General features: G+C 35.0%; 3 protein-coding genes across 3 annotated transcripts; 2 read left to right on the forward strand and 1 right to left on the reverse strand.

Moving 5' to 3' along the window:
- Nucleotides 1–1,834: 1,834 nt before the first annotated feature.
- LOC143448697 (cilia- and flagella-associated protein 206-like) lies at nucleotides 1,835–7,974 on the forward strand. The gene is made up of 14 exons (XM_076948544.1): nucleotides 1,835–2,581; nucleotides 2,753–2,925; nucleotides 3,240–3,346; nucleotides 4,258–4,416; nucleotides 4,570–4,654; nucleotides 4,770–4,899; nucleotides 5,016–5,135; nucleotides 5,226–5,329; nucleotides 5,897–5,991; nucleotides 6,098–6,247; nucleotides 6,402–6,595; nucleotides 6,679–6,819; nucleotides 6,916–7,059; nucleotides 7,333–7,974. The coding sequence occupies exons 1-14, from the start codon at nucleotides 2,390–2,392 to the stop codon at nucleotides 7,414–7,416; spliced, it is 1,878 nt and encodes a 625-aa protein (XP_076804659.1). The 5' UTR covers nucleotides 1,835–2,389; the 3' UTR covers nucleotides 7,417–7,974.
- A 101-nt stretch (nucleotides 7,975–8,075) lies between these two features.
- On the forward strand, nucleotides 8,076–12,629 carry LOC143448696 (E3 ubiquitin-protein ligase RNF103-like). Its single transcript, XM_076948543.1, has 6 exons — nucleotides 8,076–8,677; nucleotides 9,219–9,375; nucleotides 9,448–9,567; nucleotides 9,697–9,801; nucleotides 10,333–10,448; nucleotides 10,528–12,629. The coding sequence occupies exons 1-6, from the start codon at nucleotides 8,595–8,597 to the stop codon at nucleotides 11,876–11,878; spliced, it is 1,932 nt and encodes a 643-aa protein (XP_076804658.1). The 5' UTR covers nucleotides 8,076–8,594; the 3' UTR covers nucleotides 11,879–12,629.
- On the reverse strand, nucleotides 12,627–14,296 carry LOC143448698 (GDP-fucose protein O-fucosyltransferase 2-like). The gene has a single exon (XM_076948545.1). It carries the CDS (start codon nucleotides 14,248–14,250, stop codon nucleotides 12,967–12,969), a length of 1,284 nt encoding a protein of 427 aa, XP_076804660.1. The 5' UTR covers nucleotides 14,251–14,296; the 3' UTR covers nucleotides 12,627–12,966.
- Nucleotides 14,297–14,720: the final 424 nt, after the last annotated feature.

Consider the following 14,720-nt stretch of genomic DNA (forward strand, 5'->3'; position numbering starts at 1 on the left):
TGCGCAAATGCGCACTGCTGACACGGTCTCCGCGCACAGAAAATCTGTGCTGCGCACAAGAAAAAAATCCAACCTGAATTGAAAATAAAATAAACGCATAATTATGGCCACAGTGCGCACGTGGCACGTCTGATGTTGCTCACAGTGGTCCAAGGGACCGCTCAGGGAGTTAGTGTGTTTGCTCAGACTCGTGAAAAATTAGAGGGAACATTGGTTATCACCATATGTATAGTTATGCAAACTTTTAACCAACTCTCCTCCTTAAACTGTAGTTATGTTGCCTGTACGACCTAGTATTCGTTTACATTCATCAACCACTCTCGAGGGGGGATTTCCATGGGGCTCATGTTTTTGTCAGATGTTACGATAAAAAAGTTTAGCATAGTGGTGGGTTAGAGTAAGAGGATTTGGAATGCAGGAAAAGAGTATGAAAGTTCGATCAGTCTGAGTAATAAGTTTAAATCGTGATTCGCCACCATTCGTTTTCTCCTTGCATGTACTGTATGCAGGTTTATGCGATACACTATTCGTGAATGGAGGCTATCGGGTCAATCACAAATTAACAAAATCGGACTTATACATGATGGCAGCTTATATCCTGATATATAACGACAAACAAGGCAAAATAATCATACAGCGTTTGCTAACGCTAGTACTTAATGTATGTCATTAATAAAAACAAGAAAATTGGGTTAATATAAAACGTAAGCTAAAGCTGCTTAGCATAAGAAAGACTAACAGTATGCTTTGTACGTAGATAATGGAGAGTAAGTCGTAAGATAAGTGTTTGTCTTATTTAGCATGCGTTCATGAAAATTAAAACAAAATTATCTACTTCAAAACATAACATTGAAAAAATACGTAAAGATAGAAGTCGGTAGGACGTAACAAATACATTAGCATAAATTTACTAGCGCGTTGTCCTAAAATACAATCACTAAGGTAACATCAGCTTAGAAAAACGTATTGAATATTTTTGCTATGATTATCATGAAATATGTATAAGAACTACTTCAACTGGATACTTCGAGAATTTACACGATCGTCACATGCAGTCTTGGACTTGGCTAAGTTAAACCAGAAAATACTAGTCTAGTAGTAGTAGTTTTTGTGGTTAAACGAGAATGGTAAAAGTTTTCCAAACAATTTTTGTTTGGATCTGGAATCTACTCCTATGTACCACTGATAACAAGTTAGGGTAATTCCCTGTTTTCTAACACATTTGTTTAAATAAACAACGATTCAAACACTTTGCGATCAGTGAAATCTATTTATTTAAGCATCTCTATAGCAATAATAAAAGCGCTTTGGATACGTGTTAATATTTCTACCAAAGTTCCTTGGACTTTTTGAAAAGAAAACCTTATCCACTGCCAGACTATTGAACGTTTTTCTAAGATTTTGCGTTGAGCGTAATTAAGGCTAAGTCGAAGGAGTTTTTAAACTAATTGGCTATCACTGTTTCACCGGAAAAAAGTTTTACCTTTGAAATTTTTTTATTAGCCTAAGTTAACCGCTTAACATTGTAACCTAAACCTAACGCTGCCTGTCACTATTTTATTGGTAAAATTGTATGCTTAAAGCTATTTTTCATAGTTGCTTGTTAACATTACTTAAATGTTATAGCGTAGAAACCTAAACTTAACTCAAACGTTTAGTTAATGTAGCCTAAGTCTAACAACAATTAAACCCTAATTAACCTAGTTTAAATTGACTTTTTTTCATATCCATTTTTCTAACCTAACTGCTTATGTTTAATGTGTTAAACATTTGTCAAGTTTGAAGATAAAATTTTAATAAAATGTAATTTCAGTGATGTACAGTTGGCGATAGAATGCAGTTAGTAGGCTATAATTCCTTGGAAAACATGTTGCCTAAAGTTTATTTATTTATTTGTGTAACTTTAAAGCAATTTTATGCAACAATTACCAGGGAGCATTCCGTGTGATGAGTATGCTAAAGGTCAATTGGGCGTAAATGTATAACGATTACGCCAAAGGCGTGTTATCCCAACAGAAGTCTGTAATAAAAAGAGACACTGCTTTTTTCACCTAAACAAGACAAAATGGAAGATGCAAGTGAACTGGTAGTTTCCATGGTTTCAATACCATTGCACCAAGATGTGATTTGCTCAGTGCCCTGCCGAGGTCAACCCAAATTTATGCCATTCCACTGTAGCTCAAGCCAAAGATTTCCTGTATAACTTACATTGAATGTACCCTGGAGCAATTGGCATTAAAACAATAGGAACTCTTAACTTAAGTACCAAATATTTCCCACTGCTAAACTGCTTCTATATATTTTTGTATTCTGAAAGATCTTATTGCTTTTAAACATAAACACTACACACTTTAGGAAGTGTATCTTTTCAGTACCATTTACTCGCAATATGTCAAGAGCACAAGCAGAGAGTGTTATAAAAAACATCATTCGTGAGATTGTGCAGGAATGTGCCGGCAAAGGACATAGTTTGTCTGAAACTCTTGTGGCATTTACGGTGAAAGCTGTTGTACTTGACCCACAAAATGAGTTTAATGTTGACAGGACTCTCACCAAAGATGATGTACAAAAATTAATAAAGGTATCTTTACATCTAGTGTACTTCTACCATATACTTATTCTGCTCACCACAATTTTTAAAACTTTTAAAAGTGTTGTACATGACATTAATTAGACTGTATCAGATTTACTTAATTTTTAAGAATATTGAAAACATACTTTATCCTCGAGTAATTTTAGTTTTTTCTTTAAGTACTGTGTTGAAAGATTGGTTGATGTACGTTCACCGAGCTTGGATACAATAAAAATGCAAGTTTATTTCGACATGAATTACACAAGCCGCCGTGAGTTTTTAGATGAACATCGTAGAGTTTTAGAAGCCCGTTTAACACCAGTTACAAGGGAAATCACTGATAGTAGAGCAAGGTATGTTATTGTGTAATTACAAGTTATACTACCTGGTTTTAAGTCAAGTCAAGTGTTTTTAAGTTTAAAATGGTACAAGTTTTAGATCAGATTCAAACAGATTTTTTTCATTTAAACATTAAAGAAATTGACTGTATTTCAAACAATGATAAAAAGTTTTCCATAGACAATTTCAATCCTACTTTGATGTTAAAACCACAAGTCTATACGATAAAGGTTAATTACTAGCCAAAACCTTTTTTTTGCAAAACAGTAATTCATGTTGTGCAATTACAGCGCTATTAGTGTATAAGCTTCTTTTTATTACTGAGTAGAACCAGAGAAGAGCTTGAAAGTTTATATCGAAAAATAGTGTCTTATGTGTTATTACGATCTGGGCTCGGTTCACCAACTGATATTGCCGTTGTTAGAGAAGCCACAGGTATGGGTTTTTATTGTGTATAATATAAATACAGTATTACAAATAAAATGTAAGTTTCAACTTTAATTCTGAACTAGCTTTTTTAAAATACATAGTGTGCTTTTTAAGTTGTTTAATACAGGGCTTCTCAAACTATGGGTCGCGACCCCAAATGGGGTCGCGTAATGAAATTTTGGGGTCGTAATTTTAGTCTAGTGCCGGTAGGTTGTAGTCTTGCCATGATGTCAATCTGAAGTGGCCAAGTTTTTCAAAAAATCACATGGAAATGACTGCATTTTAGGGCCGTTATGTAAGTGGTCCTTGATGACTTTACAACCAGCCCGGCCTGTGCACATGGAAAAAGGCTATTAAATATTTTTATTGTCATGTTAATAGGCTATCCATTTCCAAGAAATGTGTTTTTGACGGATTGACCGCAACCGTTGGTGTGAAATGTCGAACGATAAAATATAACCAATCGTAACAATTGATGCATTGTTACGTTATCATCGCTGTAACGTATGGAATGCCAACGCCGCAAAAATAGCAAAGTGTTAAATTGAATGGGAACTTTGCAATTTATGTATTGTTTTCATAATTTGATTGGAAGGTTTTCAAACGTAACTTTATAGATTCAAATCACGAAACAACAAGCCAAACGCCACAACCGGCATTCAAACGGGCTTAATAGTCTAGTCTTAACCCTAGTCTTAATAGACAAAAGAACTAACCCCGTTTTAATGTCATTAACGTGAATGTCCCCATAATGGGGTCGCATAGAAATATCTTTTTCAAAATGGGGTCGCAGAACAAAAAAGTTTGAGAAGCCCTGGTTTAATATATCATTTGTCCGTGATATTTATCTTATAATTTTACACATAATTGAGGTATGCAGCAAACTGACTTTAAAAACCATACAAATAACATTTTAGCTGCATTGCAAAGTGTGTTTCCTCAAACGGAACTTGGCACATTTATGTCTTTAACAAAACGTGATAAAGAACGACAGCTTCAAGAACTTACTTTTATTGTTTCTGGGATTCGGTTGTTCAATAAAGAATGTGGCAAAGGAGGAGAAGGCATTGATGATTGTAAGAAATGAAAATTTTATCGTTTCAGGTTACATTTATACTTAATCATGGCTTTTCATGCTGATGAGATAAAATATTCATTTAGATGGTTAGTTCAATTCAACAGTTTCGACTTATGTTTAAATTTTATCCTTGATTTTTGTTGGTAAACAGTGCCAGGTATATTGAATGAAGCAATTCCCGCAACAACACAAAATGTTGACATTGAAATCCAAAATAGTCAGCAAGCTGCGTTCAGGTGCATGGATTTGTACTGAATTACTGTACCGATACATAGGACCCCTAGTGATACTCTGCATGTGCATATGTTCGACTATGAATACTAAGTGAAATAACATTTTCATTGAAATTAGGTACACTGCATTGATAGAAAAATTTCAGAGTATTGAACCTCCAGTTTCTCCAAGTGAAATTCCTGTGCAGTTACTTAAAGACTCCTTAATAAACGTTCGACAACATGAAGCGTTTTTAAGGATTTTGCTGGTTAGTATTGCTACTGAAAATTACCTGTTTATTGTATTCTCTACTTCTTTGTGTTATTGTAGCAAAGTTTGTTAAGGAAATGTTTTCGAAAAATCTAATGTAAATGGTTATGCCAGAACGATATAATTGGATGTGCACAACAAGTGGAGATGCTTGTAAATCAGCTTAGTGCTCGGATGGAGCAATTACAGCAAACTGTTCAGTCCAAAACAGCTGTTCCAACAGCTCAAGTATATGTAAGTTGGCAGATTACATGAAATAACAAGTAAATAAGCTACATGATTAAGCCAATGACAACAGATTTTAAGTTCATTTTAACTTTTTAGCCTCAGTTCATTAGCATCTCTCATTTATGGACATGCTTCCAGGATGAAATGGTGCTACTCAGTGTGCTTAGCAATATTCTAGCCAGCATTGAGCCATTCACAAGGTAAAAAGTGTTATTTAAAAAAATATTAGCATTTTAGTGTAAAAACAGCAAAGTCTGTAACAATTTTTCTTGGTCTTTGTTTCTGGCTTGTCACCATAGCGTTCTATTTATGAATGTCTAAAAAAAGAAATACAGTAGAATTTGCTTTGCATTTTGGTAAGGTTGAGAATTTTGCTGCATAAAATTCTTCATTTACTATGACCAATGTTTGGATATTATGACCACTTTTTCCATCTTTTTCAGTTTTTTTTCATATTTTTTTGTGTCAATTATAATGTAACTTGACAGCGGTAGTTGTTCCACATGTTTTTTTATTTCATCTACTTACGTTCATTTTCATGTTGCTGTTTCATGTTATTGAAATGAATGATGAATTTGCTTTATTTTTTCATTTTGAGCCTAACTGCATCAATCCTGCTGTAGTTAAATGGTACTGTAATAGTTTCAGTTATTGTGACAATTCGGATATTATAACCAAGATCGTATGGTCGAAAGGTCGTCATAGTAAGCAGAGTATACTGCATTAATTATATCAGTTTTAGGTTAAAATATTACTTGATTTATCAGAACACAGCGTGACTTGTTTCCTGAGGAATTATTGACACCACATCTGGAGGATGTTGTGGTCAAGACTGATGAACAAAGGATTGTGGAAACTATGGGTATCTACTGTATTTATTGTTGGTTGTGAATTGTATTGCATGTGTATTTGCATGATACTTTTTCTATTTGTCAAGTAGTTCTTCACCAATGAAATTCTATTGTTAGGAAATCGTGTTAATCCTGATGACTTTCACAACAATGACGACATTCAATGGCTGTTTCCTGAAACAACAAAGAACTATGACAGGTTGCTACTTCAATATAGAGGATGTTGTGGTTACACTATTGTAAAACATTCAAGACTCTTGCTGCCAGGTATTATCACATGTCTTTTCTGAACCATTGAGTGGTACAGTTTGTGTAATCATAAGGAAGCATTTAAATATAAGTGCTTGTTGTTGCTTTGTGCAATATTTTGCTTAATTTGCATACTGATTTATTATTAATTGAAAATGTTTGATTTTCTCAGGAAATCCTGACATAGGCATCTTGCAGTATCAAGACAAATTATACGTGTTTTCTTCACGTACTGCTGCCTACGAATTTGCTCAGCAACCAGATAAATACATTGCATTTGTTGGTGAAGCTGCCAAAAGATCACCAGAGTTAATCCAGCTTCTTGAACTCCATCAGCAATTTGCTGCTATATCTCCATATTCCCAAGTTTGTATTTTTAATTTGTCCTCTCATAAATTGGCCGCATAGATTTCGCTATTGTCATGATCCCATGCCTGATATAATTACAGGCTGAAGCTGGTAAAATGATTGAAAAGCCGGTGACGAAGTCAGACAGTGGAACACAAACAGATACTCATATTCTGGAATACAATATTGTGAAAGACTATGAATGGAATGAGTGGGAATTAAGGAGGAAAGCACTAAAACTTGTAATGTGTTTTCCTTAAAAATAATTAAAAATATTTATAATTTTCCCCTAAGTATTTCGTTATCATGAATTTAACTCAGAGTTGGCTAAAATACAGGCAAATCTGCGCTCAAAAATTACAAAATCAAGTCAAACACATTTAAGCAACCTCCGAAGGGAAAACAGCACACAAGTCTATTTACCAAAGGAAATGGCGGTACAGACTAAGCGAAATGGGGAAAGCAATGTACCAAGACCTCAGGTAGTTTCACATGACTAGATATTCAAGTTTAACCTTACGTCACTTTAAAGGAAATAATCGTTCCAACAAAAATCTACTTAAAGAAATATGTGCCCATTAAAAATTTATTTAACTAAAAGTTGTGATCAAGGAACATTAATTTTGAAAATCAAAAAAAATAATTAATGCCTCCAAAGGATCTTTTCTTATTTTTTTAAAAACTCTTAACATGTAGGAATGTTACCTTGAAGCATAGCTGAAATCACTTTTCATCGGTTTTTGCCATTTTTATAGATATTTTTAGCTGGGTTACGTGGAATTCGAGGAATTCGTACCATGGTGAAAATGGACCTTACTCGAGATGTAGATGAAGTGTGAAAATTTATTTGATAATGATTAGCTTCAATGTGACATATTTCAATTGATACATGTCCTTTTATATTTTGTTCTCAGTAGTTCTAAGAAAATGTAAAAAGTGGAAATAAATGGATATTTCATTAAATAGACTTTCACTAAACAATTGTTTTCAGTTAAGTTGATCTACACCAAAATATAGGCCTATATTTTTAAACCATTATCTATAGTAACAATAATAATTAATTGAATAAATTACGGAGTTTGAAATGCCGAAGATTTTGTATTAAATTATAACAGTTTGTGTAAAGTTGTACTGTGTAATTATTTGAACGATACTTGCTATTTTTTATGCGTAATAGCAAACAGTTTGTCTTACACTCGTTATCTCGCCTTCGGCAGCATACAGCTTCGTTTGTTGGAGCAGCATATCTTACGAACTTAGATTACTGTTCACTCAGAATGATCAGCAAATCAGGTAGTAGCCAAGGGCATGGTTTCGTACTCGTACTCGTGTCCAGGTTCGTAGGTCGCATTAAGGCGAGCCCAGCGTTCTAATTGCTCTGTCTGAGTCTGACATATGGTCAGACTCGTGACCTGTTTTATAGTCTTTGGTTGGCCTTCAGCGTCACCTGGTGTCAACCTTAAAAGGATTACGTCGACCAATAACAAATAACAGTACAGTTTTAGCCCACCAAGCGAGTTTGTCTTTGGAGTTAAATCTTTGAGTTGGGAAGTGCTTGCGTGTAACTGTAGGGTAATGATTGATTGTTGCTACAGACATCGATTGTAAAGAACTGTTTAGTTTTGCGTTTAAACTTTAGATAAACGGTGTGAAGAAGCACTGATTGTTTGAACACCAAATCATAGTCAAAAAGAATTCGGGCTTCAGTGCACACCAGCATCCCAAAATTTGCGTCTTTGCACGTACAATTTTTTGTCAAAAACTACCGTACTTTGCAGTCAGAAATTATTTAAATTACACAGTTTTCGTTTGATCGCAGCCTTTGCAGGGATAAGTCTCTTAAATGGCGAAAAAGTTCATGATTAGTAAAATTTCATTACTGCAATCAACAGCACCAGAAAATTGGTCTTCCCTAAAGGCTGAGCAGTTTGTTTGCCTAGTCTGTGTCGTATCTATTGGCTTAATTGTAATCTGATGATATATTTTGCCTAGCAGGGCTTTCTAACTGCAAAAAGCAATGATATTTCTGAAATTTATTCTTTTGCTTGTCTACTTGGTTGCCCTTCTTGCAGTATATCGAATAGTGGATTACATTGCATGGTGAGTAGGCTAGCCCAGGGTTTCCCTAACTAGGGTCCATGGATCACTATGGGTCAATGACAGTATGAATAAAAGTCAACTGGACATAGATAATTTAATTAGCCCTAGTGATTCATAATCAAAATGATTTCATAAGCTATTGCAATCCTATAAGCAACCCCATCCGTCCTATTGATGTTGTTAGTTTTCTTAATAAACATAATTCAGCATTATTTATTTTTGTTTTGCGTTATCCTTCCATCCTGGTTGCACAAAAAAATTTGGCCCGACATAACAGGTTCCAAGAAGTAACAGATTCACAAATAGGGGTCTGTGGCCCAAAAAGTTTGGGAAACCTGAGCTAGTCTAGCCCTAACATGAAGTTGTAATTTAATTTTTGGTAAGGCTTTATGTATGTATACTGTAGATAATGAGGAAAGCCTTGTTGCATAAAATCAACTAGCTCTTTTTGCAAAAAAGAAATTCTCAACAAAAATAATTGGTGTCAAAGCTTTCTTTATAAAGAAAAAAACTTTATCCTCTCATTGTTTTTGTTTTATAGCTCAGAAGCTGCTGGGGTGGCCACATTAGTTGATCCACTTGCCTTAACTTTGCAAGAATTAAGATGGATATTACATGCTAGAGGAATTACCTACCACCATGCCATAGAAAAGAAAGATCTTAGAGAATTGGTGCAAGCTACTGGAATTGTCAGCAATGTAACATTTTTTTAATATTAAAGTTTGCCATTATTATTTTTTTCTGGTAAAATTATTTTTTTTAAATTGCAGGAAGAAGTGAGCGCTGCAAAAGACATGGATTCTGATTCGTCAACCAAAACTGTGTATTTTACCAATGCTGAGGACTTTGATGAAGCTATTGACAAGTCGGAAGATGTTTGGCTTGTCCAGGTGAATTAATAATTGACCTTTAATATTTGTTTTTAGTGCTTGTTTTTAACCTGTGCTTATGTACAGTTCGTACCTAGTTACAGTAAAACAATATGATATGTGAATATTTGTTCTGAAATTTGCATTAAGATTGTAGCTGAAAGTAGTGAACCTATAATGCAAGACTCAGAATGGAAAAAGTTGAAAAAACGAGCTTTTGCTGCAGGAATCCATACTGGCAAGATCACATGCAAGGTATTGTCTGTTTTCGCATTGACACGTTGTACTGTTTGTTGTTACCAGCATTTTGTTTTCATGCGGGGTTTCCTGGGACTCAGTGAATGTTTTGTAGAAATATTATAACCATTTGTTATTTTAATTCAATTGTGATTACTTCAATTTATGATATAAGGAACATTATTTTTACATAACTGTTGGCACTAATACATAATATCACCTAAGATGTGTTTAAGTTTACGTCAGTATTTATTAACCTTTTTACCATTCGCAAAAGTACGTCCTTTGGTACTTGCTTAAAATTAGTACGCTGAAAAACTCTTAGCCAGCACTAATTTGTCAATTACATGGCATTTACAGGATGAGATCACATAACAACTTCACCCTTACAGTCTTTTGAGAAGTCACCCCTGCACTTAAAATTATTTGAATAACTATGTAAAGTTACAGTTTATTGAAATTTTGTAATACACATCCAGTTGATAAGCACTAGTATGAACAGTCTTGCAATTACGTTCTTCTTCATCATGATTTATTGCCTTATCGCAGGACAACAGAATTTGTCATAGCAGGTCATTCTTTTCACCGCAGCTGTTGTTAAGCTATCATTATCAGAAAGATAGCAAAGGGATTCATCAAAAATATTATATAACAAAGCCAGCTGAGTGAGTCAATAATACACTGTTCTTAATCTTACCTTTCTAGCCATATGGGTAGCAAACTTCTGTTCTTTTTGTATTTCAGCTGTAATCATGTTTTTCATTGGATTTCTAATGCACTGCAAAGTACTGTAGAAGAAGTGCCCAATTTGCTGTCGCTTAAAAGGAGCTGGCTAAGTACACACACAAAAAGATCCTACCCTGTCCAAATAGTTTATGTGTCTCGCTTGTCCCAAGTTCCAGTGAATTTTGCAGTGCTCAAAATAAAATTTAAAGATAGCGTTCGTTTTGGCAAGATGATAACGACAAATGACATGAAAGATTTACAGACCTTTACAAATCATGATTCACTGCCGGAAAGTTTTATGTATGTGATTACTTCAGAAGGACTATCAGTATATGGGGACAGCAAGTTGAAAGGAAATTTAATGCATTTTAACGATTTGCACTTGTTTGTAAGATTTCTAAACTTTGATATTAACCTGCTCTTTACCTGGAGCATTTATATTTGCAATCTTCTGGCCACACTAAGCTTTTTTACTGGTAATAGTAATCTCTTGACAAGACTTGTAGCTTTTGTGAAGTCATTTGTTACATATAATGCTGTTGTGCTATGTGTCTGGTTGTTCCTATCTAGTTACAATGTGAAATCATTCAGTCCTTTTACCAATTACTTGCTGGCAAATATTCGTGCAATGGTAACCACTGATTATGCCGGGATATTGCGAACCGATCTAATCAAATTGCTTCAGGCCCCATATTTAGTTGCTGCAGGTTTTGTACTTTTCTATACTCTTGCTCTTTTTGTAATGCGCAAATTAGGGATTGTCGACAATGAGCCTGAAGCTGAAACGCTTGCTGATATTCTCTTGCTGAACAATAACCATTCTCCAAGTGACAATGATATTTCCCAACGCTGGGTAGAACGTCTTGCAACTCCAGGTTTGTGGCTGCAACCTCTTGTCCCTTGCGACTACATAGAAGACTTACCTGTTTGGGGATATTCTGGAAAATGTATTCTTAACTCTGATGACTCGGAAGGTGACGAGCATGCAATCTGCACTGGAAGAAGAGCTTCACCATCACCAAGTCGACTTTGGCCAAGATCTTGCAGCCCCGTACCAAGAGGAAGACCTTGTTTTATGGAAACCACGCGTCAGAGTTCACTTAGGCTCAGGAGAGGAATTTTGCGCTCACTTAAATCATGCTTTCGTGGTCGCAGCCCAAAAGTCAAGCAGACACCTGGACCACCCTCAGGTATGCGTGAAGAATCTTGCTGTTCAATTTGCTTGGAAAATTACACTCAACAGTCTTTAGTTTGTGGCCTTCCCTGTCATCATGTTTTTCATCACGAATGCATACTTTCTTGGTTGCATGGAGATCGTCATTGTTGTCCTATCTGCAGGTGGCCATCATATCAAGCTAAATACAGCTAAGCTGACACTTTTTTGCTGAAGAATTGCTTTGCAACCAACTGTGCTGTGATATTCTTCATTTTTTGTGTGTTACTCTTATTGTTCCAGTAAAATTATATTTCATAATGTTTCCTGGTATAAATATTATTTTTGAGTATATATATCACAATACTGTATAAAATTTGTAACATCTATTGTACTATCTTCACATAACATAACGTCAACTGCAGGAATCTTAAGAAGTCGAAAAAATTTGGCTCTAGTTATTTTAGTTTAGGTATGGGGCAACACTGAAGAATTTTATGGAAGTGGTATTTGCTGAAAAACTTAAGCTATGTAATTCTAAGGTTATAAATAGTAATTGCTTTGTGATAGTTTCCTGAAATATCATTAACATGTCAACTTCACATTGGTGAGCATGTTAGGAGAGGTGTTTATTAGTTGATCAAACTAGTTTTACTACCGAAAGATGTACAATAAATAGTTTGTCCAATGTGTTTAACTTGATTTACCATGTTATTAATATAATAAATCTTCTGTCAGCTTTTTAATGTTTTACAAAAGTGAATTTCGAAAATGAGGTGGTGCTCTCACTGTTTTGAATTCCGTACAAATGTTATTTGTTTGTTTTAACTCATATATATATGTGTTGCATTTTGAGTTTGGTGCAAGAAGATATCAACGTATCGTTAATATATCCTAAATTTTATTAAAGTCCTATTTTTGTTGATGTGCTTAAATTCTTCTAGAAATAAAAGAAAACATCCAATAACATTCTGAGTAATTTATTAACAGACATTGGAGGGGTGGGCTGATCAACACGTGAGGTATGCTCACAGGGAAACAGCATCATGAACGTTGTTGGCGTAAATTTGTCATTTCCAAAAATAATAGTATTATGTGAAATAAGAAAACATACTGTGTTGTGCAAGAATAATAAGGCACCTCAAATTAAAACAAGTGATTTCAACAATCTACACAAAGACTAACTTGGTATTTAACTACCTGTCACTGCAATACAAATTTCAAAAAATATTAAAAAAGCAATCTCATAGCTAACTCAGAGCAGCAAAATCATGTATTCTACATTTTCAAGCTTTCTGCAATCGTTAATCCCATATCTCACTATCACTTTTCCAAACAATTTTCCACCGAGTTGGTTGCTCACAATCACTCGTTTCGGCATCTCCACAAAATCTGTTAAAAGTTGTGTCTTTCTGGAAGCACATTATTTCACGTTCTTCTTGAATGCGAAACGAAAATGTTGATTCTTTAGAGCCAATAAAATACTTTGCATGTGAACAAATGATCTGATCTATGATGGCAACACCGCCCATCTTCAATGCTTTGAGCTTTTCTTTCGTTGGTGTGTACATGACCATACCTGGCACAAGGGACTTGAGCTCTTCCATTTCTTCCTTGGTACCATCTGAAGCCACAAACACTTTCTTTACTTTGTATTTCTTCATCAATTGATTTAGTTGTTCAGCAACCCTCAGAATGGATGGCACTCCTTCTTTTCTAACGTGAAGGAAATCTTTCCGACGATAATGTAACGCGATGTATGGCCCTCCTAGAGCATCTTCGGTGCACTTATGATCCCTCCAGTCCCTTGGCATCACTGTTTTATCCTTCTCATCATTGGAGTCCAAGTTTTCCATTCGAAACTTATCTGCTTCCTTTCGCAAAGCTTCAGAGAAAACCATGCTTCTGCGGCATTTCCAATAGTTAATTCCACCAAACATATCATGCAATACACTCTCTCCTCTATCTAGCATCACGGACTTTGCTGTTGTGTTTCCGCCACAGAGAGGTCCCACAAGTATCTTTGCCATACCCTGGACTGAAACACATTTAAATTTCTTGGCATAAGTTTCTTCATATCCCCAAAACCATCCACGAAACTTTCCATCTCTACCACTTTCATATGCCAGTGTATCAATGCATGGACGCTCATGGATTTTTTCTACCCATTCACCAGATGTCCAGCCTTCAGCATAACCTTGCAAGTACCATACTTCTTCAATCATTGGTTCGCCAACTTCTTCTATATAGTCCTCATATTCCATAACTGGAATATACTTGTTTAAGCTTTCCACATCAAAAAATGTTGACCATTTGATTCGACTCTGCTCCATACCCCTCTCTTTCCAGTGATAACCTATTCTTCCCCATGGCGGCAAGACAAGAACCCAGTCATCATTTTTGCATTTTTTATCAGACCTGATAGATTGCAGCAAGTTTGCTATTCTCAAATAGACATCTCTTCGAAGGTTAAAACCTTCCCCTGGATTGCAGTCATACAAAAGATATCTTCTGTTTGGAGGTGCCTCAAGAGATCCACTTTGAAAAAGACAAAGAATCAAAGAAAATATGTGTATGCTGTACTTCATGTTTAAAACCAAAGTGTTGTCTTAACTGCAAAAGCATATAACAGTTTAGAAAAAATCATACAAGATTTACACAATATTAATATTTAATTTAACCACATCTACCCCAATAAAAATAGAAATCTGTGTGACGCTGTTTCTTATGTTAGGTATTTGAATAAGATTAGCATCTTTTTATTGTATCTATACATAGCTTAAGCTATTAATTTTGTTAGTCATTTTACAAACTAGGCAACTACGTCACATGACAACCTTATACTAAACTTAAGCTGTTGAAAGTAAAATATTAAAGTCAAGGGCGTTTACAAGCAGTTGGATGGATTCTTAAAAGGGTTTCTTGGATAACCCTTTAAAGGTAAATACCAGAAAATTCCAACCTACAATAAGAGTATTTACAAAATTGATATACCATTTTCATTGATCTTATTCTAATACATTACCCACACTAACCCAAATGCTGGTCTGCTGGATAG

Source organism: Clavelina lepadiformis, chromosome 3, assembly GCF_947623445.1.
Source record: "Clavelina lepadiformis chromosome 3, kaClaLepa1.1, whole genome shotgun sequence".
Lineage (NCBI taxonomy): Eukaryota > Metazoa > Chordata > Ascidiacea > Aplousobranchia > Clavelinidae > Clavelina > Clavelina lepadiformis.